The 27,323-nt window shown below is 48.1% G+C and overlaps 1 protein-coding gene across 1 annotated transcript in view; it reads left to right on the top strand.

Annotated features, from left to right (window-relative positions):
• Positions 1-5,444: 5,444 nt before the first annotated feature.
• The window catches only part of LOC122551904 (uncharacterized), a 62,461-nt gene continuing 40,582 nt past the window's right edge, over positions 5,445-27,323 (top strand). The window contains exons 1-10 of the mRNA XM_087988798.1: positions 5,445-6,185; positions 10,744-11,010; positions 11,909-12,074; positions 15,067-15,267; positions 17,625-17,845; positions 18,887-19,046; positions 20,699-20,841; positions 21,868-22,051; positions 25,044-25,271; positions 26,662-26,880. Coding sequence (XP_087844924.1) covers positions 6,099-6,185; positions 10,744-11,010; positions 11,909-12,074; positions 15,067-15,267; positions 17,625-17,845; positions 18,887-19,046; positions 20,699-20,841; positions 21,868-22,051; positions 25,044-25,271; positions 26,662-26,880 — 1,876 coding nt within the window. The 5' untranslated portion in view covers positions 5,445-6,098. The remainder of the gene's footprint in view (positions 6,186-10,743; positions 11,011-11,908; positions 12,075-15,066; positions 15,268-17,624; positions 17,846-18,886; positions 19,047-20,698; positions 20,842-21,867; positions 22,052-25,043; positions 25,272-26,661; positions 26,881-27,323) is intronic.

Genomic DNA, 27,323 nt, shown 5'->3' with positions numbered 1-27,323 from the left:
CCTTGTTTTTTTGTACTACTTTTTTTCTGTATTGATAGTGTTGATCTCTTTCTTTATATATAAATGTTTTGTAAAAGATTTTAAAAAGCTTTTCAATAAAAATACTTATATAAAAACAATTAATATACTCACCATCTATGAGGAAATGCCCCGAGATTATGGCTTCCCACAACGCAGTTTAGGCCTATACTCTCAAGAGTTCAGAAGATTGAGAAATCTAATTGAGGCATATATGATGCCAAAGGACATTGACGAAGTGCATGTAGGGAAGATGCTTCTTATGGAAGGCAATTTAGAATGAGAGGTCAGAGGATAAGAAGTAGCAGATTTAAGTAGAAATGGGAATGAAAGACTTGTGCAGAACAGCCAGATCTGAACAAGAGGTGGGGAGGCAGTTCCCAAACTGAGCAGTGGGTTAGGCAACAGGCAGGCCATCCAGTGAACAGTCAGCCTAGGTCAATGACTCCCAATCCATACAATCCTTAGCTGTCTGGGAACATTCCCCCTCTACCCGCACCCTCTCCCTGCTTCACATCATCAGCAACAAGAGCAGCTAAAAGTACTTGACAGATGCACAATCAAAAAGTGCCCATGTGTCTCCACAGACAGGAACATTGTTGACAAAATGATAGCCAGTGTAGAGGACAGTGTAGAGGACAGTGTAGAGGAGAGGGAGGTGGGGCGACAGAAGGGGCAGTGTTAAGGAGAAAATTCCAGACATGCGGCTTGGACAGATTGAGTCAGGTGTGCAGTGAAGGGATTGATATGTCTTGTACATACTAACAAGAGGCCAGAGTTGTATTGAATTCTTATAACACCACTGCACAATGTAAACTGTGGCAAAGTGGCAATGTCATTGTAGCAGTAATTTAGAGGTGCAGTCTAATACTCTGACCATGGGTTTGAATCTAACTACTGCAGCTGTCAAAGTAAAGTGCAGCCTTTCGATCTGCTCAGCCATTTGATACAATCAATGCTGATCCCATCGTGACCCTCAATTCACTTTCCTGCCTACTCTCCATAACCTTTCAATCTTTTACTCGTTATAACGCTGTCCATCTCCCTCCTTACATTTACTTAGTGGCTCAGCATTCACCACACTCTGGGGTAGTGAATTCCACAGATTCATGACCCTTTAAACAGAAGTAATCTCTCCTCATCTCTGTTTTAAATTTGCTACTTCTTATCCTCTGACCTCTCATTCTAAATTGCCTTCCATAAGAAGCATCTTCCCTACATGCACTTCGTCAATACCGTTTGGCATCATATATGCCTCAATTAGATTTCTCAATCTTCTGAACTCTTGAGAGTATAGGCCTAAACTGCTCAATCTTCGTAAACCAAAGCGTTTACCTCTGGAATCGATCTACTGAACCCCTTCACAACTGCCTCCAGTACAACTACACCCCTCCTCAAGCAAGGGCACCAAAATTCTATACAATATTCCAGGTAGATTAGTACCAACTAATACACGGAATGAGCAAATTGCCTCACGAGGAAAGGCTGGACAAGCGAGGCCTCTATCCTATGGATAGTCAGAAAGTCAGAAGTGACTTAACTGAAGCCTGAGGGGACTTGACCCAGGTGAATGTAGAAAGGGTGTTTCCTCCTGTGGGAGAATCTAGAACTAGGGTTCATCGTTTAGAAGTGAGGGGGGTGCCCATTTGAAAAGGAAACAGATGAGGAAACATTTTGTTCTCTCTGAGAGTATCAGTCTTTCTAATTCACTTCCTCAAAAATCAGCCGGTGCAGAATCTTTAAATATTTCTGGGGGCAGAGGTAGATCAATTTTTGATTACCCGGGGGAATGAAAAATTATCGGAGATATGCAGGAATGTAGAGTTGACGTTAAAGTCGATTCAGTTACGACCTTTTAGAATGGTAGAGTGGACTCACAGGTCCAAGTAGCCGACTTTAGCTCTTTGTTCATACAAGAACATTTTCTTCCAGGGAATGCGGGCATTGTCAGCAAATGCAACATTTGTTGACCAACCCTAATTGACTTTGAGCTGAATGATTTGCATTAAGGTATTTCTAAAGGGCAGTTGAAGAATCAATCACTTTGGTTCTGAAGTCACATGTAGGCCCAGAGTAGGTAAGGCGGGCACATTTCCTTCCAAAGAGGGCATTAGTGAAGCAGATGGGTTTCTCCAATAAACTCATGGTCACCATTACTGAGACTAGCTTTATTTTTCAGATTGACTCATCAAACTCACCGGTTTCCAGGATGGGATTTGAAACCATGTCCCTAGAGCATAGTCTGAGCCACTGGATTTCTGGCCATTATCACAATCTCCCCCAATGCATATGAGTAGTTACCCCTTGACCTTGTTCTGCCATTCATTGAGATCAGGGCTGATTCATTCCCAAAAATCATTGCCCATCTTTACACCTTTAATACCTTTGTATAACATATCCATCAATCTCCAATTTAAATTTGACAAATAATCTGGAATGGTTGCTGTATGCTGCAGATTTCCAAACCTTTACCATCCTTTAAAAAAAAACCTTCTAATTTCACTCATAGAGTCATAGAGATGTACAGCTTGGAAATAGATCCTTCGGTACAACCCGCCCATGTCGACCAGATATCCAAACCCAATCTAGTCCCACCTGCCAGCACCCGGCCCATATCCCTCCAAACCCTTCCCATTCATATACATATCCAAATGTCTCTTAAATGTTGCAATTGTATCAGCCTCCACCACATCCTCTGGCAGCTCATTCCATACACGTACCACCCTCTGCGTGAAAAAGTTGCCCCTTAGGTCTCTTTTATATCTTTCCCCTCTCATCCTAAACCTATGCCCTCTAGTTCTGGACTCCCTGACCCCAGGGAAAAGATTTTGCCTATTTACCCTATCCATGCCCCTCTTAATTTTGTAAACCTCTATAAGGTCACCCCTCAGCCTCCGATGCTGCAGGGAAAACAGCCCCAGCCTGTTCAGCCTTTCCCTATAGCTCAGATCCTCCAACCCTGGCAACATCCTTGTAAATCTTTTCAGAACTCTTTCAAGTTTCACAACATCTTTCCGATAGGAAGGAGACCAGAATTGCATGCAATATTCCAACAGCGGCCTAACCAATGTCCTGTACAGCTGCAACATGATCTCCCAACTCCTGTACTCAATACTCTGACCAGTCAAGGAAAGCATACCAAATGCCTTCTTCACTATCCTATCTACATGCGACTCCACTTTCAAGGAGCTATGAACCTGCACTCCAAGGTCTATCTGGGGTTTTTTTGGACCATGTCCTAGACTCTGCAGCCAATGAAAGCAGCTCCCCTCTATCTCTCTTTCCTGTTCTTCTCAATGGTCCAGATGTCCTGGTCCCAATCTGAGGGAACACTAAGGAATCTTGAGGGCCACAAAAGAACCACACAGTCTGGGAAGCTGATTCACATTGCAAGGTGGATTGGGTGGTTTACCAGAGATGGCTTTGGGGAAATCTGCGGTGATTGTCTCAGCAGTGTGTAAACCTGGACTGTATACCCATCATGTTCCCAATTACTTACACAGATTGATCCAGGGCTGCATCAAGCAGACGTGAACCCTGCTTCAGGGGCAAGCGCCTTTCAATCTGGGGAAGGCGATGGCCTAGTGGTATCATTGCTGGACTGTTAACCCAGAGACCCAGATAACGTCCAAATGCACAACAGATGGTGGAATTTGAATTCAATAAAAATCTGGAATTAAGAGTCTGATGATAACCATGAATCCATGGTTGATTGTCAGGAAAAAACCATCTGGTTCACTAATGCCCTTTAGGGAAGGAAACTCCGTCCTTACCCGATCTGACCTACATGTGACTTTAGGCCCAGAGCAATATTTTGGACTCTTAACTGTCCTCTGGGTAATTAGGGATGAGCAAAAAATGCTGGCCTAGCCATTGATGCCCACATCCCTTGGGTGAATAAAGGGGAAAGAAAATCAGAGCAGTGTATCAAAGCACTTTCCCAACCACCTCAATTTGTCCATTTGGACACTGCATCTTCCATTTTAACTCTGTAGTACTTGTCCCTTGGTGTAAGCTTGGTTTCCAATGCTATTATCATCAAACTCTCTGACCAATAGTGTGTGCAGAATGAACAATTAGCCAACAAGTAGATAGGGCAGCACTGCATCAACTCATAACAACCAGTGAGGAACCAGTCATTGTGGAAATAAATGTACTGGTCATACAGGAGCACCATTTTGAAGAATAAAAGACAATATGCACCAGTTTGTCGCATTCATCAGTCTTACTGGCTTTTCCTTCTGGTGAGTGGGAGATTGACAGTCACTTAGCAGTTACTAAGGGGGCATGTTTTAAAATCAGACGACCCTCCGCTTTTCGAAATATCCGGTTAAGGAAGTAGATATTGATTGAGCTAAAGAACCGACCACCTGCAATTTGTTTTGTCACACCACTGCATTTCCTGGGAGCTTTGGGAATGAGGTTTGGGAATGCTTTACACCAGGTAGAACACACCCACCAATGGGACAATGACAGCACCACACGACTGTGTTTGCAGGTGAAGGTGGCACTATGTTACTGGCTCCACTCATTCACTGGCCTGAGAGTCCCATTAAAAATAAACTGGGGAACACGGATGGCTGTCAACTGCTCACAGAATAACCCCCCGCCCCAAACTCCCAATGGTGTCCCAGCCTAGACAAGCGACTGGATGTGGTGTCCACCAATTCTTGCACCCACATCCTTCCCACCTAAATCCACCTCACACCTGTTTCCCCTGCTCCCTACTCTCCCCAAACCCGGCTCCCCACTCTCCAACCCCCCCCTCGATCTCCCTGTCACTCCCCATTTTCCCCCCCATTTCCCTCCGACTCCCCACCCTCCCACTTCTCCCCAATCCACCACTACCACCAACACCTCCTCTCACTCTGTCCCACACGCCAATCTCCCCCCTACCCACTCCCTCTGAACAACTCCCCCCACCACTTCACTTCCTCTGAACTCCCCTTACAACCACCCCATACCTCTAACCCATACCACCCTCCACACCCCTCACCAACCACCCCGCCAAACCACGCCACACCACTCCCTCCATACATCCCCAGTCCCCACCACTTGCTGGCTGTCTTTCTGTCAATGGCTATTAAGTCATAATCCAACTCTTGATTGGACCATGTTGAGATGGTGGGACTGGGAACAAGTGGACCACTCACTTTCTGCTCCCCCCAGCTCCTCTCCGCTCTCCTCCCCCTCTCCGTGTGTCTGCGAAGGGGGTGATAGACATGAGAATCAGTTCCCCGGCAGATACCGCTGAGCCGACCAAAGCTCTGACTGAGGCCCAGATCCACGATAACTGGTATTTTGGGCCCTGGGGGTAGATCAGACAGACCTGCCTATGTCCAGTTACAGGGGAGTCTCATACTGGAATGACAGCAATTAAAGGGATTACACTGTGACTTTATTCTCTGTGGTTGGCAGGGAGAGAGGGAGAGAGAGAGGGAGGTGTAAGCCTGCTCCTTACTGTCTCCGAGAGGCTGTTTGTTCTTTTTCAGCGGCGTCTAGCTGCTTCCAAGGCAACCAGCTAACACTGCACAGAGCCAGAAGCAGAGACTGTGAGCAGCCCAGCCTCCCAGCTCCCAGCTTTACTGCTTCCCTCCCTCTGCCAGGATTCACTGAGAACTCAGAGTCAACCAGGATCCGTGGCAACTGGTGACCCTCTGGAATACCGCTCTAACAGCATTCCGTTTCAGGCAGGTCAGGGATCCACTGAGATCCTGCTCTGTTGGAGTGCAAGAACCACTGGGATTCTGTTCCACCGGTAATAGGGATCCATCATTTTACTATTTCATTGGAATTAGGGTTCCATCAGGATCCTGCTCTACCAGGATTGGGCATCCGGGAGGATGGTGCTTCTTTTGAATCTGGGACCCACTGGGGATAGGGATAGGAATCCACCCCGATGCAACCTCATTTGAATTCGGGATCGTAGCAGGATTCTGTTCCACCAGGGTTGAGGATTCACCAGGATGCTGTTCTGCTGGGATTCGACTGCTCCTTCCAGTCAGTCCCATGGGGATTTACAGAGGGAAATGTAAATCAAAGGGGTGGGGGAAGCGAAGGCAGGTTAAGGAGCGGGAAGGATGTGGAACCTGTCCTTACTGAGCCGTGGCTGTGGAGATCTGGCGAACAGGAAACACAAGCGATTGGATGTTTACTTGGAAGATCAGGTAAGGCAGTGATGGGATCTTTTGTGTAGTAGGTCAAGTAATCCATCCATGGGAAGCCAGGGATCTGCAGGCGTGCCCCCCACTTGAGAGGTCCAGGCCAGGAATCCAAACCCAGCCATTCCTCCTCTGGCCAAGGGCTGAAGGTAAGGGAGAGGTGGCCAGACCTGCTGTGCTAACCAACATCAATAGTTTTCAGAAAGACAGAGACCAACCATCGCTGTCCAGCCAGATAAACAGTGACTCCTCTCTTACTGTGTTTTAATCACCCCGCTCCCAGAATGGGAGCAGTTACAATATCGATACCCCTGTGAAAATGGCACCAAAGCTCTCTGAAAGTTGAGTGTAAGGGGACAGTGGACAGAGAGTGGTCACTGAGTGAGGGTGTAGGGAGAGAGGGGTACAGAGAGTGGTCACGGAGTGAGGGTGTAGGGGGACAGTGGACAGAGAGTGGTCACTGAGTGAGGGTGTAGGGGGAGAGGGGTACAGAGAGTGGTCACGGAGTGAGGGTGTAGGGGGAGTGGACAGAGAGTGGTCACTGAGGGAGGGTGTAGGGAGAGAGGGGTACAGAGAGTGGTCACGGAATGAGGGTGTAGGGGGAGAGGGGTACAGAGAGTGGTCACGGAATGAGGGTGTAGGGGGAGAGTGGACAGAGAGTGGTCACTGAGTGAGGGTGTAGGGAGAGAGGGGTACAGAGAGTGGTCACGGAGTGAGGGTGTAGGGGGAGAGGGGTACAGAGAGTGGTCACGGAGTGAGGGTGTAGGGGGAGAGGGGTACAGAGAGTGGTCACTGAGTGAGGGTGTAGGGAGAGAGGGGTACAGAGAGTGGTCATGGAGTGAGGGTGTAGGGGGAGAGTGGACAGAGAGTGGTCACTGAGTGAGGGTGTAGGGGGAGAGGGGTACAGAGAGTGGTCATGGAGTGAGGATGTAGGGGGGGAGGGGTACAGAGAATGGTCAGGGAGTGAGGGTATAGGGGAGAGTGGACAGAGAATAGTCACAGAGTGAGGGTGTAGGGGGTGAGGGGTACAGAGAGTGGTCACGAAGTGAGGGTATGGGGAGAACATAGAACATAGAACATAGAAGAATACAGCGCAGTACAGGCCCTTTGGCCCTCGATGTTGCGCCGATCCAAGCCCACCTAACCTACACTAGCCCACTATCCTCCATATGCCTATCCAATGCCCGCTTAAATGCCCATAATGAGGGAGAGTCCACCACTGCTACTGGCAGGGCATTCCATGAACTCACGACTCACTGAGTAAAGAACCTACCCCTAACATCTGTCCTATACCTACCCTCCCTTAATTTAAAGCTATGCCCCCTTGTAATAGCTGACTCCATACGTGGAAAAAGATTCTCACTGTCGACCCTATCTAAACCCCTAATCATCTTGTACACCTCTATCAAGTCACCCCTAAACCTTCTTTTCTCCAATGAAAAGAACCCCAAGTGCCTCAGCCTTTCCTCATACGATCTTTCTACCATACCAGGCAACATCCTGGTAAACCTCCTCTGCACCCGTTCCAGTGCCTCCACATCCTTCCTATAGTATGGCGACCAAAACTGCACACAATACTCCAGATGCGGCCGCACCAGAGTCTTATACAACTGCAACATGACCTCAGTACTCCGGAACTCAATTCCTCTACCAATAAAAGCCAGTACGCCATATGCCTTCTTCACCGCACTATTTACCTGGGTGGCAACTTTCAAAGATCTGTGTACATGGACACCAAGATCCTTCTGCTCATCCACACTACCAAGTATCCGTCCATTAGCCCAGTACCCCATCTTTTTGTTACTCTTACCAAAGTGAATCACCTCACACTTAGCTACATTGAACTCCATTTGCCACCTTTCTGCCCAGTTCTGCAGCTTATCTATATCCCGCTGTAACTTGCCACGTCCTTCCTCACTGTCTATCATCCGCAAACTTGCTCACCCAACCTTCTAACCCCTCCTCCAGGTCATTTATAAAAATGACAAACAGCAATGGTCCCAAAACAGATCCTTGCGGAACACCGCTAGTGACGGCACTCCAAGATGAACCTTTGCCATCAACTACTACCCTCTGTCTTCTTCCGGCCAGCCAACTCCTAATCCAAACCTCCAACTCACCCTCAATGCCATACCTCCGTATTTTTTGCAGTAGTCTACCATGGGGAACCTTATCAAACGCCTTACTAAAATCCATTTACACCACATCTACCGCTTTCCCCTCGTCCACCTCCTTAGTCACCTTCTCAAAGAATTCAATAAGGTTTGTGAGGCAAACCTGCCCTTCACAAAACCAGTGGGAGAGTGGACAGAGAGTGGTTACGGAGTGAGGGTGTAGGGAGAGAGGGGTACAGAGAATGATCAAGAAGAGTGGACAGTGAGTAGTCACGGAGTGAGGGTGCAGGGGGTGAGGGGTACAGAGAGTGGTCATGGAGTGACGGTGCAGGGGGAGAGTGGACAGAGAGTAGTCATGGAGTAAGGGTATAGGGGGAGAGGAGTACAGAGAATGGTCATGGAGTGAGGGTGCAGGGGGAGAGTGGACAGAGAGTAGTCATGGAGCGAGGGTGTAGGGGGTGAGAGGTACAGAGAATGCTCATGGAGTGAGGGTGTAGGGGGTGAGGGGTACAGAGAGTGGTCACGGAGTGAGGGTGTAGGGGGTGAGAGGTACAGAGTGTGGTCACGGAGTGAGGGTGCAGGGGGAGAGGGGTACAGAGAGTGGTCACGGAGTGAGGGTGGAGGGGGAGAGGGGTACAGAGAGTGGTCATGGAGTGAGGGTGTAGGGGGTGAGGGGTACAGAGAGTGGTCATGGAGTGAGGGTGTAGGGGGTGAGGGGTACAGAGAGTGGTTACAGAGGGAAGGTGCAGGAGGTGAGGGGTACAGAGAATGTTCATGGAGTGAGGATGTAGGGGGGGAGGGGTACAGAGAGTGGTCACAGAGTGAGGGTGCAGGGGAGAGGAGACAGAGAGTGGTCACGGAGTGAGAGGTTCCAGAAGGGGTTGTCTCTGCCTCTGTAAGAGCCACTGGCTATTGGGTACAACTGGAAATGGTGCTGAGCTGACTGTGTTGGATAGGCAAGGAACCGTGTACACTCCGGTGAGAAGGGTTTTGTTTGTGGGGATCAGGTGAAATTGTCTGAGAAACCCTGGCCAGGAGAGTCAGTCAACCAGGAATGCACATTGGAGATATTATAACTGTACCAGAGACCATGGGTGGATGGATTCCTGTTCACTCCCCTGTGATGTGGCTGGTGGGTGGGGGGCATTTAATAAAGCTGGAGGCTATGGGGTTGGGCACCTTGCCTCTCCAATCAGCTTAAATCTATGACAGGAAAGCCCATGGTCATTCTTCCCACCCTGTTACCAATTGAGGCCCTTAACGTGGGCGATCACTGCCCATTTGGGGAGGCAACGGCCCATTGTATTAGCGAAAGACTATTAATCCAGAAACCTAGGCAACAATCTGGAGACCCAGGTTCAAATCCCGCCACAGGAGATGGTGGAATTTGAATTCAATAAATAGTCTAATGATGCCCAATAAACCATTGTTGATTGTCAGAAAAACCCATCTGGATCACTAACGTCTTTGAGGGAAGAAATCTATCTTCCTCTGCTGGTATGGCCTACATTTGAATTCAGACCCACAGCAATGTGGCTGACTCTTAACTGCCCCCGGGTAATTGAGAGATGGGCAATAAGTGCTGACCCAGCCAGAGATACCCACATCCTGTGAACGAATGAAAAAAACAATGTAGGGATGCCATTCTGCAGTCTGGTATTAACCCAATGGTAGGTAGCAGACTCCCCACATGCGGAGTCCAAATTACAATCTCTATTCGGCTTGCAGCTCCCAGGGGAACTGGATGTGTTGGGGGAGTGGAGTGTCACTTAAGAAAAGGCACTGGATGCTGGATTGTGGGACCCCTCTGCTCATGCTGTTGGCATCCTCCAACACACCCATCACCTACATCACTCACCTGCAGCCTGGATCCTGGGCCTCAGTGGGTGTTGTTCTAGTTGCATCCACTGCTTCACTGGGTGGGGTGGGGTGGTCACCGAGTCCACAACAGCTGCCAGCCTCGGATTGGCCAGCGTCTCTCTGTGGGTAAGGTTTGTACCGCCGGGGGTCCTGATCATGGGTCCCATTGGTGCCCAATTTTGCTCATAGCAACAATGGACCTTTCCGGAAAGAAGCAAGGCGGGACCAGAGTGGCGAAGGCTCCTGCTGTGGCCATATGATTCTCCCCCACTTGTGGGGAATTGAATCTTTTCATGCAGTGATCTGACTTGCACTCTCTGAAAGGGTCATGGAAAAGAATGTAGTTGTAACTTACATGAAGGAATTGATCAAGACTTGAAGAGAGAAACCTACAGGGAAAAACCAGAGAGGGATGGTGATGGGAGTGAGATCAATTGAATATCTCTTTCAAAGGGTCAGCACAGGCCCCAGAGGCTGAGTGGCCTCCTTCTATGATGGATTACGATGTATGTGAGTTAATAAGCATCGTTCAACCTCTCCCAGTCTCTTCTGGGTGAATCCCAAACCCTTTTCACACTTACCTTTGACAGGATTATTTTAACTGGAAGGCCCCGAGCAAGTCTGCCTGTGTCTCTCCGAAACCGCACAATTCCGAAGACTTCCTACACCATCACTGCCAGCCAGTGCCCCCCAAAACCTTCAGCACACGTCGGGGGGCCCTGGTGCTCTACTCGGAGGACCTGGCGCTACAATCCTGGCAGCACCAGCACAGCGTGAAGTGGCGGCACAGAGTGAGGGTTCAACTCAGCACTCTGCAGGATCTGGCTAGGGCCATCCTTGCCTATGGGCAGAGAGAGGTGGGTATGGCAAAAGGTTATCGGGATTAAGGATCATCCGTGTCCGGATGAGTTTATCATGGGTCTCTTTAGGGTGGCACGGTGGCTCAGTGCTTAGCACTGCTGCCTCACAGTGCCAGGGACCCGGGTTCAATTCCAGCCTCGGGCGATTGTCTGTGTGGAGTTTGCACATTCTCCCTGTGTCTGCGTGGGTTTCCTCCGGTTTTCTCCCACAATCCAAAAAGATGTGCAGGTCAGGTGAATTAGTCATGCTAATTTGCCCATAGTGTTAGGTGCATTAGTCAGGGGTAAATATGGGGAGTGGGTCTGGGTGGGTTACTCTTCGGAGGGTCGGTGTGGACTTGTTGGGCCGAAGGGCTGTAGGGAATCTAGTCTAATGTCGTTTGGCAGAGAATGAGCCAGGTCTAGACAGTTTGGGTGTTGAATCGGTCATGTCTAGTTGGTTTGGGTAGTTAATGAGCCGTGATTAGGCAGTTTTTGCAGTGAATGAGCCAGGTCTAGATGGTTTGGGCAGTATATTAGTCAGTCTGGACAGCTTGCATAGTGAATCAGCCAGGTCTCAATCACTTAGCTGGTCCTCCTAATGAGGAGCCATGCCGCTCCATGATCAGGCGAAGCCAGGTCGAGCCTGTAGTACAATAGACTGAGAGAATGTTTCCGTGTTCTCAACCTCCAGTCAATGCTCTTTGACCCCCTTCACCCAGGTGAGTGTGTCGACTGTAGTGAGATGCTGTATGTGTGGGATTGGTTTATCAGAAAGGAGTGGGCCAGTTTGGGTGGACTGAACGTTTTGCATTCCTGAAAAAAAATCATAAGCCAAATGTTCATATGCCTATCGAACTGAAATGACCTCTGTGTGCAGTTTTCCTGAAGAAAGGTCTGTTGCTTTTGCTTCCAGAATGGCACAGGCTCTATGCAAGTGGAGCCCTACCTGCATTTCCTCATTGGGCACAGGAATCGCTCGGGAAACCGTCAAATCCGTCCTGGCTACTCGGCCAAGCAATACCTGGCCTGCCTCGCCGAGACCTGTGACCCCACTCTCCTGTATCGGCTACAACGCTCAGGTTAGTCTGCTCCTTCCTGTTTGTAACCAAGCAGATTGGGAAGTGTATGCTATTAGAAGGGGGGTAGCTCTGAATGACTTCATGTTGGTATTGCACTGAACTGCACTCAGATGGAGGTATTTGAGATCTGTACGTGTTCCTGGAGCAGATAACATCTCCTGATATTTCGAACTGATAAACCTTAGCAAGTTAATGTAAACTGCACTTAGTTATCTCGCAATAATCAACTTGTTACGTATGACAGTGCCTCGTCTGTTTAGACTCACGGGTGGCCTATTCTCTATCACTGAGCATTAGACAGGTCAGAGACTCAGTGTGTAGAGAGGAGGGCCAGACCGGAATACACTGCACACAATACAACAACAGCAGTCTTCTGGATTTATTTAGCACCTTTTGCATAATGCACATCTCAAGATGCTTCACAGCAACATTATAATACAAACATAGTGCCAAACCACACATAAAGGAGCAATTAGATCAGGTGACTAAAGGTTTGGTCAAAGCAGTAGTTTGTGAGCTTGTCTTAGAGGATGATTCTGAGGTAAGGAGGCAGAGAGGTGTAGGGAGGGAATTTCAGAGTGTAGGGTCCAGGCAGCCGAAGGGGCACAGCCACCAGTGGTGAAACCATCTTATAATTGGAGATTCAGAGGAGACTGGAATGAGAGGGTACCTCAGAGGGTTGTGGGTTTGGAAATGGTCACAGACAGAGGGAAAGCTGAGGTCATGGACGATATCAAAAAGCAGCGATGAGGAGTTTTTGAGGATTCATGTACTCCAGGTGAAGCCCAGAAAGAAGGGGCGGGTTTGGGAAATGCTTCCTAAGGACATGAGTTGGGATGATCACGGCAAATGAGGTCACAACTTCCCCAACCAGTGGTGAACCTATCCAAGGATGCAGGAAGCATTGATTTATTTCAGAGAGGGCTTTGTGCGTGTGAGGGGGTGGGAGAGTTGAATGGCAAACTGTGTGTGAGAAAGAGTGGGGGCTTGGATGGGGTACAGCTTGTGTGAGACAGTGGTGGGTTGGATGGGGTATAGTGTGTGTGAGACAGTGGTGGGTTGGATGGGGTATAGTGTGTGTAAGACAGTGGTGGGTTGGATGGGGTATAGTGTGTGTGAGACAGTGGTGGGTTGGATGGGGTATAGTGTGTGTGAGAGACTGTGGTGGGTTGGATGGGGTATAGTGTGTGTGAGACAGTGGTGGGTTGGATGGGGTATAGTGTGTGAGACAGTGGTGGTTGGATGGGGTATAGTGTGTGTGAGACAGTGGTGGGTTGGATGGGGTATAGTGTGTGTGAGAGACTGTGGTGGGTTGGATGGGGTATAGTGTGTGTGAGACAGTGGTGGGTTGGATGGGGTATAGTGTGTGAGACAGTGGTGGTTGGATGGGGTATAGTGTGTGTGAGACAGTGGTGGGTTGGATGGGGTATAGTGTGTGTGAGACAGTGGTGGGGTGGATGGGGTATAGTGTGTGTGAGAGACTGTGGTGGGTTGGATGGGGTATAGTGTGTGTATGAGACAGTGGTGGGTTGGATGGGGTATAGTGTGTGAGAGACAGTGGTGGGTTGGATGGAGTATAGTGTGTGAGACAGTGGTGGGTTGGATGGGGTATAGTGTGTGTGAGAGACTGTGGTGGGTTGGATGGGGTATAGTGTGTGTGAGACAGTGGTGGGTTGGATGGGGTATAGTGTGTGTGAGACAGTGATGGGTTGGATGGGGTATAGTGTGTATGAGACAGTGGTGGGTTGGATGGGGTATAGTGTGTGAGAGACAGTGGTGGGTTGGATGGGGTATAGTGTGTGTGAGACAGTGATGGGTTGGATCGAGTATAGTGTGTGTGAGACAGTGATGGGTTGGATCGAGTATAGTGTGTGTGAGACAGTGATGAGTTGGATGGGGTATAGTGTGTGTGAGACAGTGATGGGTTGGATCGAGTATAGTGTGTGTGAGACAGTGATGGGTTGGATCGAGTATAGTGTGTGTGAGACAGTGATGGGTTGGATCGAGTATAGTGTGTGAGAGACAGTGATGGGTTGGATCGGGTATAGTGTGTGTGAGACAGTGATGGGTTGGATGGGGTATAGTGTGTGTGAGACAGTGGTGGCTGGATGGGGTATAGTGTGTGTGAGACAGTGATGGGTTGGATGGGGTATAGTGTGTGTGAGACAGTGATGGGTTGGATCGAGTATAGTGTGTGTGAGACAGTGATGGGTTGGATCAGTTATAGTGTGTGTGAGACAGTGGTGGGTTGGATGGGGTATAGTGTGTGAGAGACAGTGATGGGGTGGATGGGGTATAGTGTGTGTGAGACAGTGATGGGTTGGATGGGGTATAGTGTGTGTGAGACAGTGATGGGTTGGATCAGTTATAGTGTGTGAGAGACAGTGATGGGGTGGATGGGGTATAGTGTGTGTGAGACAGTGATGGGTTGGATGGGGTATAGTGTGTGAGAGACAGTGATGGGGTGGATGGGGTATAGTGTGTGTGAGACAGTGATGGGTTGGATGGGGTATAGTGTGTGTGAGACAGTGATGGGTTGGATCGAGTATAGTGTGTGAGAGACAGTGATGGGTTGGATCGAGTATAGTGTGTGTGAGACAGTGATGGGTTGGATCGAGTATAGTGTGTGTGAGACAGTGATGGGTTGGATCGAGTATAGTGTGTGAGAGACAGTGATGGGGTGGATGGGGTATAGCGTGTGTGAGACAGTGATGGGGTGGATGCGGTATATGTGAGAGACAGTGGTGCTTGGATCAGGTACAGCGTGTGTGAGACAGTGATGTTTGGATAGGGTTTAGTGTGTGTAAGACAGTGGTATTTGGATGGGGTATAGTGTGTGTGAGATGGGGTAGGGGGTTGGGTGGAGTATAGTGTGTGAGAGGGTGGGGAGTTGGATGGGATACACTGTAATTTTTGAATCCATAATCTTTAAACTCTTGTCAATGTGCTGAACAGGCTCCAACATTATCTAAAAGCTCTTTTGTCTCTGTAGGTTACACCAACAAACTGAACCAGCTGCAAGGGCAGTCCGTAGACTCACTCCTTCAACAGCAGACTAAGTGTGATCTGTCTAAGGCACCCAGACCCTATCGTGCCAATCCCTGCCTTCCTGTTGTTGACCTGTACCAGAGCTGGCCATGTTTGGATGAAGAGGATGAGGAGGAGCAGGGAGAGGAGGCCATCTTTGACACAGGTACTGAACCTTCAGCAGTCAGTCAGCTCAAGGTGTTAGCGTCAGCTATTGCACTCTAACCTATACTGTTCACAATGTACAATACTGAGTGTCAGTGGCTTAGCGATATGGTCAGTGGATTCATAATCCAAAGGCTAATGTCTTAGAGACATGGGATCAAATCTCTCAATGGAATTTAAATGTAATCAATAAATCTGAAATTGGAACTATTCATTGTAATGAATAATGAAATCAATTTAGTTCATTAGTATTTAAGGAAGAAGTCTTGCCATTTTTACTTGCTCTGTCCTACATCTGACTTCAGACCCGCATTAATTGAGTTGGTATGTCTGAAATGCTGTGCAAACCCCTCAGTTGGGAATGGGCATACCTGCAACATCCACATCGCCTGAATAAATAAATGAACAGAAATATAGACACAACTAAAGGCCATAATCTGCATTTCAGGAATAGGTAGCTATGAGACATTGGTTTGCACTGGTATCGTTTGTTCACGGTTAATTGTGATGACCAGCAGTGCAATTATTACTGATGTTTTGCGACTGACAATTTAGCTCAACCTCTTGGTTTTAACACCCAGACATGGCCAAGGTCTCCCCACCTGTGAAGGAGGTGGTAGAGCTGATGATAACTGATTTCAAATGGACATTGGTTGAACATGAGGAAAAGAAATCTATGGGTCTCAGGAGGTAAAGTGGGGCAATGGGACTGACTGGATTATTTAACAGAAAACTGGGATGGACTCAATAGCTAACATCTTTCCTTCTATGGTGTAATGGGTCTATGTTGTTACTCTGTTGTTTCTAACTGCCCTGCTGCAAAGGGATCTGTGTTTCACCACACTTTGCCCATTTTCATGACTAGACACTTTAAGGAGTCTCTGGGCCCAGAGCATTACTGAAAGCATGGATGCTTGTGTTAGTAAGGTATAAAGAGAGAATTGAGTGTCCACTTAGGATGATGAGGCAATTGTAAATATGAGCAACATGCAGATCTAAATTTGAAATGTAATATTTCCTTATTTATTAATTAATTCACTACAAACAAAAGAAGTATGTCCAAGCCTTGTGTCTTTCTTGAATTACCAAGAGCCCAAGGAAGCTACAGTTCTCCAGTGCTTTCTCCAGAGCATTTGAGTTGACTCACCAATCTATCAATTTCTTCCCATTGTGTAGATTGCAGTGATTGTTGGAAATTTGGCATTCTTGCCTTTGTACTGATCAGTCTGAGATGGAAAGCTTCAGCAACATACCCGTCTCCTCAGTAATATTACTTAATCTTGATCTCAAACTGAAGTCAAAAGAAACTGGAAGGGAATTGCAGGAAATCATGTCGTAGATTCTAGTAGTCTAGACTGATGCCCGAACTATGCTTCACTGAGACTTTTTTGTTGTTCTTCCTCAACTGTTAACATTGTTTCTTTCTGTATCTGTTTGTATGTCTCTGGGAATATTTTAAAGGGGCAGAGTGTATGTTATACAGAGTTATAAGTTAGCATTTTGTGTTTCTTTCCTGACATTTTTAAAAAACAATCTCTTTGCAATCAATAGCTGTGTTCTTGTTTAGTAGAGACCAGATGAGTATTTCTTTCAACCTGGATTCATCAGCCAGGTAAACTAGGGGCTTTGGATAGGTTGATTAAATCTTTTCACATTATTGATGGCACCAGAATTAGTCAGATTTCAACATCCTACCCCAGTGAGTTGTGACAACAGCTACTTACGAAAATAGCTAAAACTAACCCACCACCCTGCTACATTATGTGGGTTACACAACGCATTGCTGTGCATTTAAGTAGCCAAACTAGTCTTACCACCCCAACCTGGCACTGGGTTAGGTACAACTGGGCAAGGTGATGACCCAGTGATACTGTCACTAGTCTGTCGCTATTGTCACTAGCGAGCCAGGTAATAGCTTAGGGACATAGGTTCAAAACCCACCAATGGTAAGTGGTGGAATTTGAATTCAATTTTTTCTAAAACCTGGAATCAAGAGGCTAATGATGACCATGAAACCCATTGTTGATCGTTTGAAAAACCCATCTGGTTCACTAATGCCATTCTTACCCGATCTGGCCTACACGTGACTCCAGACCCACAGCAATGTGGTTAACTCTTAACTGTCCCCTGGGCAATCAGGGACAAGACAGTAAGTGCTGGCCTAGTCAGCAACGCCCTCACCCTATGAATGCATTTTTTCTAAAAATCCCACCCATCTGAGTCTTGCCCTGTTGCGGTTTCAGAGAAAGGTAGAGTCTAGTGAGTGTCCTGCACACATTTCAGCGATCTGTTAGGAACTGGCGGAGGATTTGCACCGAGCGTTTAAATGCAGTGGTGATTTCTTTCCCTCTTGCAAAGGTGAGTGCTGCCCTGCCACTGATAATGAGGTCAAAGGAACACAATCTGACAGCTCGAGGCCTGGCGTGAGGGAAATTCTGACAAATAGGGAGAGTGGAGCAGAGGGTTCCGATCCTCAGGAGACCAGCCTCTATGTTCTGGTCACTGTCCCAGCCAGGGACCTGGAGCAGATCACAGAGGAGGCTGACCAGGTGCAAGCCACTCAGCAAGTGTTTGACACGGTGAGACACGTTTGCCAAAGGACACTGTCGTTGCTGGCGCATTTCTCTCTTAACCCTTTCATAACCCTCTGTTGGCCCCTTATAGCCCCATTGCACCCCTTAAATTCCTCTATTTCCCTCTCATAAGACCCATTGTCCACACATAGCTCCCATTCTCTCTATTACTCCTCATACCGCATTATTTCACCCATTTCCTCCTTTTGCCCCTCTAATACATGCTCCATTACACTTGCCCTCTGCCCTCAGTTATCTCACTCACACCCTCCTGTTTCTCCTTTTGTGCTATCCCATTGTTCCTCACCTACGTGCTCTGTTACCCCTCTGGTATGTATTCAATGGCCCTTCCCCATATACACCCTGTTGCCTCTTTCATAGTGACCTTTTGCTCTCCCATATGTGCCGTTCCTCCTCTCACACCTTCTTGTTGTTACTCTCATACCCTCCAGTTGCCCCTCTTGAAGGCCCCTGTTTCTCCTTTTGTGCACCAACGTCTCCCCTTTCATATGCCCTTAGTTGCCCCTTTTATATGTGTACTATTGTGCTTCTCATATACAATCTGTTGCCCCATGTCCCCTCATTGCCCCTCTCATAACCCTGTATTTCCCCCTTATATTCCATTGCTTGCTCTAATTCCTCTGTTTCCCATTCCTACCCCTACCTCCTCCACAATGCCCCCGTTACTCCTGAACACCACAGTATTTTGCCTTCATTTTCTCCTGTTGCCCTCTCCTACATGGTCTTTGCCCCTCCCATACTGGATTCGCAGGAAAGCTGCAGTGGCCTTTGAGGAAGGGGGTCTGAACAGGGAGGGGAAGCCTTTCTCATGTTCCAATCGCCATTGGTCCAGTCAATCTCCACACTTCCTGGTGTCCCATCGTGTCCCATCCCGACCCATACCCTAACCCCTGAACCCCTCATGCAAGCCCATCCCACCCCTCCAGCCTCCTGCCCCCCCACCCCCAGAAGACTCAGAGTGTGCCATGACAGTGTAGTTTCCACAATACTCGAGGACTCTCATTATGAATGACCTCTGACCCACAGCCTCTGACCAGTTCCCTGAATAGACGACAGCCTGCCAAAGCAAGGGACCAATGCCACAGCAGCAACCTTCCGGGACGGCCAATCATTGATTCCTCCCAGCTGTGCTGTCAGAGATCCCGAGGGACCTACTACGGAGGGCCGCTGGCTGGGGTCAGGAGAGGTGAGTGTCACGCCACTGTTCTACCCCAGGATCTAATAGCCTTGGGCATCGGTACACAGGAGATAGCCTTCAGAAAGACTGGGAATAGCGGAGGCAGAGGGGGGAGACTGGGGAACAGCGGGTGGGGAGACTGGGGAACAGCAAGGGGGAGAGACTGGGGAACAGCAAGGGTGGGGAAACTGGAGAACAGCAGGTGGGGAGACTGGGGAACAGCGGGAGGGGGAGACTGGAGAACAGCGAGGGGGAGACTGGGGAACAGCGGGAGGGGGAGACTGGGGAACAGCGGGAGGGGGAGACTGGGGAACAGCGAGGGGGAGACTGGGGAACAGCGGGTGGGGAGACTGGGGAACAGGGGAGGGGGAGACTGGGGAACAGCGAGGGGGAGACTGGGGAACAGCGGGAGGGGGAGACTGGGGAACAGCGGGTGGGGAGACTGGGGAACAGCGGGAGGGGCAGACTGGGGAACAGCGGGTGGGGAGACTGGGGAACAGCGGGAGGGGGAGACTGGGGAACAGCGAGGGGGAGACTGGGGAACAGCGGGTGGGGAGACTGGGGAACAGCGAGGGGGAGACTGGGGAACAGCGGGTGGGGAGACTGGGGAACAGCGGGAGGGGGAGACTGGGGAACAGTGAGGGGGACACTGGGGAACAGTGGGAGGAGGAGACTGGGGAACAGCGGGAGGGGGAGACTGAGGAACAGCGGGAGGGGGAGACTGGAGAACAGCGGGTGGGGAGACTGGGGAACAGCGGGTTGGGAGACTGGGGAACAGCGGGAGGGGAAACTGAGGAACAGTGGGAGGGGGAGGGGAGAATACTGGGAAAGAGCCATGGGGGGTAGAGACTGGCAAATAGCAAGGGGGGAGACTGGGGAGCAGTGGGGGGGGGGGGGGGGGCGGGGAGAAGGCTGAGGCATAGAGCGAGGGGGAGGCTGGGCAACAGGGAAGGGAAAGACTGGGGAACAGCGGCCAGGGGAAGACTGGGAAACAGTGGGGGAGATGGTGTACATACAGAAAAGATTGGTGTAGACAAGGGAGAAACTGGGGAACAGCTGGGACGAGAGACTGGAGAACAATGGTGGAGCGACCTAGGGACTAGGGATAGAGATTGGGGTATACAGGAGAGACTGGGAAACAGTAAGAGAGAGAGATTAGGGAACAATGGAGGAGCAATTCATGTGATGGGGGAGAGACTGCGGAACACCAAAGGGAAGGTCTAGGGTATGGGGACGTGGAGAGACTGGAGTGTTGGGGGAGAGGCTGGTGTCTAGGATTAAGAGACTTTGGGACGGTGGGGGAAGAGACTAGGGACGAGCAAGGGAAAGACAGAGGTATGGGGAGGGTGGGGGGATGCAGTAGAGAGACTATGTGTAATGGGGAAAGAGACAGGGGTACGTAATGGAGGTAGGAGTGAGAAGAGTTCTATGCTGCACTGACTTCATACCTCATACGGTTGCATCCTGGGATACAAGGATTTCCAGTCCATTCAGTCACTTCAATCCTTAGAATTCCCACGGGAGTGATGAAGATATATCCACCTCACCCTTTCCTAACCAGGCCATTGGCTCAGACGGGGCTCCAGGGTCTAGAGTTGACTATGCTTCTTTCTCCCGTTCCTGCCTTGTCACGTTTGTACTCAGCTATCCCTCTTCCTCAGTGAAAGGCAGACCCGGTGACCAGTGTGGTTCAAGACAACATGTGGAACCTCCTGCCTCTGTGAGTGGGCAACTGAAGCTTCCACCTATTGGCACAGAGACTGGAGCAGGACTTCAACCAAGACAGGAGGAAGATAGTAGTGAGGTAAGACATGGCACTGGGGCCGACAGTGACCATCTACAATTGGATTGAATTGGGATGATCCAAGCATTTACTGTTCCTAGGATCTGAAAAGCCAACATGAGAGAGCTTCCAATGTCTGTAGAAGCACCAAGTTTAATAAGATATATCTAAGTGTTAGCTTTTCTCAGGGACTATCACTGTCATTCTTGACTCCCGTTGGGGGTTCAGGTCTCTCAGGGGGGACTGTGCAGTACTGCAGGAGTGCTTCAGTACTGAGAGACACTGAAGGCAGTGTGAACCTGGCAGGAGCAAATCACTCTCCTTTACCTACCATGTACTGTACCTGTACAGGAACTGACGATAAAGGTGGGGTAGAGGTAGTGAGGGTGGGTTTGCACAGCAGTCAAGTTCTATGGAGCATGGTTCCTGGGTCACCTGCTGGCACACCACCAATTAATGCCTTTAAGTTGTGAAGGGCAGGTAAAGGTCCTTCAGCCTCATCCCTCAGTAGCTGGGAAAGCGCTAAAATGGCTACTTTCACAAACGTCTGTGGGGCTGGGGGGGCAGCGGGGGAGGGTTACTGGAGGTGTGAATGAGGGCTAGGGGGATGGCCATTGGAAACTAACCCCTACCCCATCCTCCTCCAGCCTCCACATCCATGTCTGATTAGCCAATGCATTTCCATGGGAATACATTGAGAAACCGAAGGTTGTCCCAAGTTCCCAGGTAATTCAAACATGGCTTTCCCATTGCTTTTCTCAATAGCAAGCTCCTCAGCCAATCAGAGTTGACTTGCCAAGTAATTCCCACCCTTTTCTCCAATAGTGTAAATTGTTGGAATTGTTTGTGAATTGATACTTTTGTGTTTGTCCTGATGAGTGCAAAACAGAAATTTTCAGCCTTCTAATTTGGCTGTGCAATCCACATGTGTACAGGAAGTGACACTGGTTCCCAGCTGTTAGTCTGTTGAAGGAATTTGTGCGTTGGTCTGTTCCCTAATATGTATCTGCTACTTTTACCAATAATGTGTTTTTGATTGTGGAACAGCTGGAGAGGTGGAAATTGCCCCAGATACGGAGAAGGTCTCTAGCAAGAGAAAGGCATGCTGGGAAGCGAAGAAAAGGACCAATGCCTGAAGCAGCACGGTTCACGCGGAGATTGATTCTTCCCCCACTTACAGATGTCAGGCCACAAAGGGAGAAGGGTGAGGACATCCACAATGAGGCAACAGGTAGGGAATATGAGAAACAGTCGAAAATGAGAGAAAGCAGTGATTATCTCCCCACCCCAGGCTTCAAAACAAAAACCACCACATCACAAATCCCAGCAACATTACTCTCCCATCCCCCCGCTTCCCCCACCCCCCCCCCCCCCCAATCCCAACCCAAACCAACAGCTGTATCTACCCATCCCAATTCAAACTTTGGTCAATCCAACCCTAGTTTGTGCTATACCTGCCCAGAGCATGTTTGATGGGAAATATGGAGGGAGCTTTACTCTATATCTAACACCATGCTGTACCTATACTGGGCATGTTTGATGGGGACAGTACTGAAGGATCTTTGCTTTTTGTTTAAAAGAGTAGAGGAAGCCCTACTTTGTTTCTAACCCCATACTATACCTATCCTGGAGTGTTTGATGGGGACGGTGTAAAAGAAGATTTACTTTCAGTTTAAAAGAGAGTGGGAAATTTATTCTGGGTCTAACACCATGCTGTTTGATGGGTACAGTGTGGAGTGAGCTTTACTCTGTAATGAAACCCATGCTATATCTTTTAGAACATAGAACATAGAACAATACAGCGCAGAACAGACCCTTCGGCCCTCGATGTTGCGCCAATCTATGAACTATTCTCAGCTCGTCCCCCTACACTATCCCATCATCATCCACGTGCTTCTCTAAGGATTGTTTAAATCTCCCCAATGTGGCTGAGTTGACGACATTAGCAGGTAGGGCATTCCACACCCTTAAAGAAGGGTGTGTGTAAAGAATCTGCCTCTGACATCGGTCTTAAATCTATTAAATCTATTATAAATCTATTAAATCTCAATTTGTAGTTATGCCCTCTCAGACAAGCTGACGTCATCATCCTAGGGAAAAGTCTTTCACTGTCTACCCTATCTAATCCTCTGATCATCTTGTATGGGAGTCCTTGATGAAAACAGCATTGATGAGCTTTACTCTATATCTAACCGTGTGCTGTATCTGTCCTGGGAGTGTTAGATTAGGAGAGTTTAGAAGGAACTTTACTCTATATCTAATCATGTGCTGTACCTGCCCTGGGAATGATTAATAGGGACAATGTAAGATATAAGTTTTACTCTGTATCAAACCATGTGCTGTACCTGTCTTGGGTATGTTTTATGTTAACATATTGAGATAGCTTTACTTTCAGTTTAAAACATTAGAGGGAGCTTTACTTTGTATTTGGCCTCATGTTGTACTTATCCTGGAAGTGTTTGTGCGGGTCAGTATTGAGGTGCTTTGCTTTCAGTTTAAAAGAGTACACAGAGCTTTCCTGTAATTCCACGGTGTCTGTGGTCTGGGAATGTTTGAAGGGAACAGTAGGAAGACAGCATTACTCTATATCTAACACAAGAAACCACATAATTTCCAAAGGTTCTTACAGCCAGCTATAACCTCCAAAGGTGGGAAGGTGTGATTGTAACACTGCCATTCAAAAGCAAGACAGGAATCCTTGTGAAAATGAGAATCTAACCTTGGTTGCTGCTCTGTAACACGAGAAATATGTTAGTCTAGTTCTGTCAGCATTCTGAGTTGCACAGCAGATGTTTAAATCAGCGAGGTGAATATTTCTGCACGTTGGATGAATTTACAAGTTTTCTGAAATTTGCTGAGACGAGATTAGGGGCTGTGTAACTAACAGAGAGGATGTTATTGTGGTGTCACAGGGAAGGAACTAGGTCATGAGTATGAAGAATGATGGTGTGAAAATAGTCGGGAGGTCCTGATTTCACTTCCAGGTTTCCTTCTGTACCTGGAGTGATTGAGTATGTGTTCAAGGGGGAAGGAAACAATTGTTAGTGGCTGAGCTTTATCACCATGTCGAGGTCAACAGTCTAGTCCTGACCCAGACACAGCTCCAAAGACCCAGTCCAAGCCTTTCAGCTAAGGGTGTTTCCAGACTTTGCTGTATTGATAGCCCCAATTCTTCTTGACTCTAACCATTGGCTAGATAACTCACAAAAAGCACTTTGGAATTGGAAGCCCCGAGTTGGTGTGGCACAGTTCATTCCTTGTTTGTACTAGAGATCTTTTGGCACAGTGGATAGCATAGCTGCCTCTGACTAGAAGCTCCGCATTCCAATTCCCACTTCAGGACTTGGTGGTTAATAAAGATCCAGTCGTAATGTGGCCAAAGGTTTAAGTATCAAATACATGCCAACATCTGGCATTAAGAACCATCTAGTCAGTCAAGTGCTGTAAAGAAATTGAAGCCTCTCCCATCACTTGTTTCATATTGCCAGGCTACAACAAAGAATCCCTACAGGGTGGAAGCAAGCTATTCAGCCCATCAAGTCAACACCAACCCTCTGAAGAGCATCCTACCCCACCATATGTTTACTACAGTTAACATATCTAACCTTCACATTCCTGAACATTATGGGCAATTTAACATGGCCAATTCTGCTAACTTACACATCTTTGGACTGTGGGAGGAACCAGGGCAAACCCACGCAGATACAGGGCAAACGTTCAAAGTCCACACCGACAGCTGCCCGAGAGTAGAATCAAACCCACGTCCCTAGTGCTGTGAGGCAGCAAGACTAACCACTGAGCCACTGTGCCACCCAACACATGAGTGTTGCCTCATCAACTCTGACTCTCTGAGTGTAACAGGTCCAAGACCAATACACTAAATATTCTTAGAACAAATTTGTGTACAAAATCCTCTGAAAATAATTTGCAAAGCATTTCCATGCATGTTCCTACACTGACCCTGAGGTTATTGTTATTCAAAAACTGTTATTCCTCCCATTGGTATTTACTCTCAGACTTGGGAATCTAAATTTTGGAAATGGTCTCCTTCTGCCTAAAGCTGCCTGATACATCTTGGGAAGAAATTTAAAATTATTCGAAGTGGATATGGGAAGAGGGTGAGGAGACAGGGTCAGATTAGTCTCGAATAGCTTCCTTGGGCAAAATGGCTTCTTTCCGTCTTGGAACTCGTCTAATTCAATTTCTCATATCATGTCCCTGAGAACTCAAAGGAAAGTTGGGAAGCCCTGATTCTATAGAAGATTCCAGAATGAAAGGACTGGATGAGTCCACGTGGATCAATGAGGAGTATCCAATTAACACAGAGGAAATTTCTGCCCAGAATGGAGGGAGCGTTCGAATTTCAGAGAATAACGGCCAGATGGAGAGTGAAGAAAGGATGGTCAGATTCATCACTATCAGGATTAAGGAAAACGGGACTCCATTGGAAGGTGAGACTGAATGATATTGACCCTGATTAAGATTGTCCCTCTCTGTGCCCCCAGTCCGGAGCTCAGTGAGGGGCTTCTCTTGTCCCAAGTGTGAAGCTCAGTGAGGGGGCTTCTCTTGTCCCAAGTGTGGAGCTCAGTGAGGGGGCTTCTCTCTGCAACAATGCAGAGCTTAATAATAGGCTTCTCTCAGCCCCAGTGCACAGCTCAGTAAGGGGCCTGTTTCTAGCCTAGTGTGGACCTCAGTGAGGGACCTCTCTCTGCCCCAGTGCAGAACTCAGTAAGGGGCTTCTCTTGGACTCAGTGCAAAGATGAATGAAATGCTCCTCTCTGCCCCAGTGCAGAGCTCACTAAGGGGCCTCTCTCGGCCCCAGAACAGAGCGCAGATCCATCTGTCTCCTCTTTGACTCTCTGATGTACCATGGCTGCAGCCAACCATTTAAAATAACCATTGGACTTTGGTGTTATCAATAAACCAGAACAGGTGGTTTTCTTTTGTACAGTGATGGAATCGGTTTCCAATTGAAATTGTTTTCCCTAAAAGGCAGGCCTTTGGTATGACTCAGGCTCAGACACAAGCCAGGCCCAGGCCCAGGCCCAGCAATATTGAACAGGCACTGCCACCATGTTGGCCTCTGGGCTAGTAAATAGGAAGGACCAATTTTACCACATAAGGGGCAGGCGATGACGGTCACCTACAAGAGAGACTGTAACTATCACCCCTTTGGCATGCAATGGCGTTACCATCATTGAATCGCCCCACTATCAACATCCAAAAAGAGTTACCATTGGCCAAAACCTGACTGGACTCTCCATGTAAAGACTGCGGCAGGACAGCATGTCTGAGCCTGGGAATTATGGGGCAATTAACTCACTCCCTGTCTCCCAACCTGTCAACCTTCTGAGGCACACGTCAGGAGTGTGATAGAATACACTCATTTGCCTGAATAAATGCTGCTCCAAAAACGTTCAAGGAGCTCAACACCATTCAGGTCAAAGCAGCTCGCTTCACCCACATTCCACTCACCACCACCGTAAACCTTCACTCCATCCACTCAGTAGCAGTCGTGCGTGCCATCTACAAGATACACTGTAGTAACTCACCAATATTATTTTGTTAGCACCTTCCAAACCTGGGACCTCTACCATATCTTTCCTTCCTCTAGCACTAAGCTATTAAATTTGGGAATCTAAGTTCAGAAAACTGCCTCTTTCATTGTTCAAAGCCAATTTGAAATTATTCTAATAAATATGGGAAGTCTGCAGAGGAGAATATTCAAATATACAGTTTCTGCCGGGTCTGGGACAGGGGCAATGGGCTGAATAGACTCCTTCCATGCTGGAAATCCACTTTATAACATATTTATAACATTCCGTCTTTGTGAAATCAAAGGAAAGCTGGAAGCTTCTGAATCTCAGGAAACTTCCAAAATGAAGGGACTGGATGAGTCCACACAGATCAAAGAGGATTATCCAATCAGCACAGAGGACAGGTCCAGTCAGGATGGAGGGAATGTTGGAATTTCAGAGAAAGTGACCCAGAAAGAGAATGAAGAAAGAGATCTCAAGTTCATCAGAATCAGAATTGAAGAAAATGGGGATCTATTGGAAGGTGAGGATGGATTACGTTGGGTGAAATATTTGATTTGATTTATTATTGTCACATGTATCAAGATACAATGAAACATATTGTTTTGCATGTCATACGGGCAAACCATAGCTTACATAAGTATGGCAGGGTACAAGAAATAATGTAGAATATAATGTTACAGCTACAAAGAAGATGCAGAGAAAGATCAACTTCAGTATGTGAGCAGTCTGTTCATAATTCTGATAATAGCAGGGAAGAAACTGTCCTTGAATCTGTTAATAGGTGTTTTCAAACTTTTATTATCTCCTGCCTGACGGAAGATTGTTATTGTCCCTCTCTCTGCCCCAGTGCAGAGCTCAGTGAGAGGCCCATCTCTGCCCCAGCGCAGAGCTCAGTGAGAGGCCCATCTCTGCCCCAGTGCAGAGCTCAGTGAGAGGCCCATCTCTGCCCCAGTGCAGAGCTCA

This window comes from Chiloscyllium plagiosum, unplaced genomic scaffold (assembly GCF_037043375.1).
Source record: "Chiloscyllium plagiosum isolate Xiang-an unplaced genomic scaffold, Cpla_swu_hap1 HiC_scaffold_7, whole genome shotgun sequence".
Classification (NCBI taxonomy): Eukaryota; Metazoa; Chordata; class Chondrichthyes; order Orectolobiformes; family Hemiscylliidae; genus Chiloscyllium; species Chiloscyllium plagiosum.
This window is presented reverse-complemented; position numbering and strand designations above follow the sequence as displayed.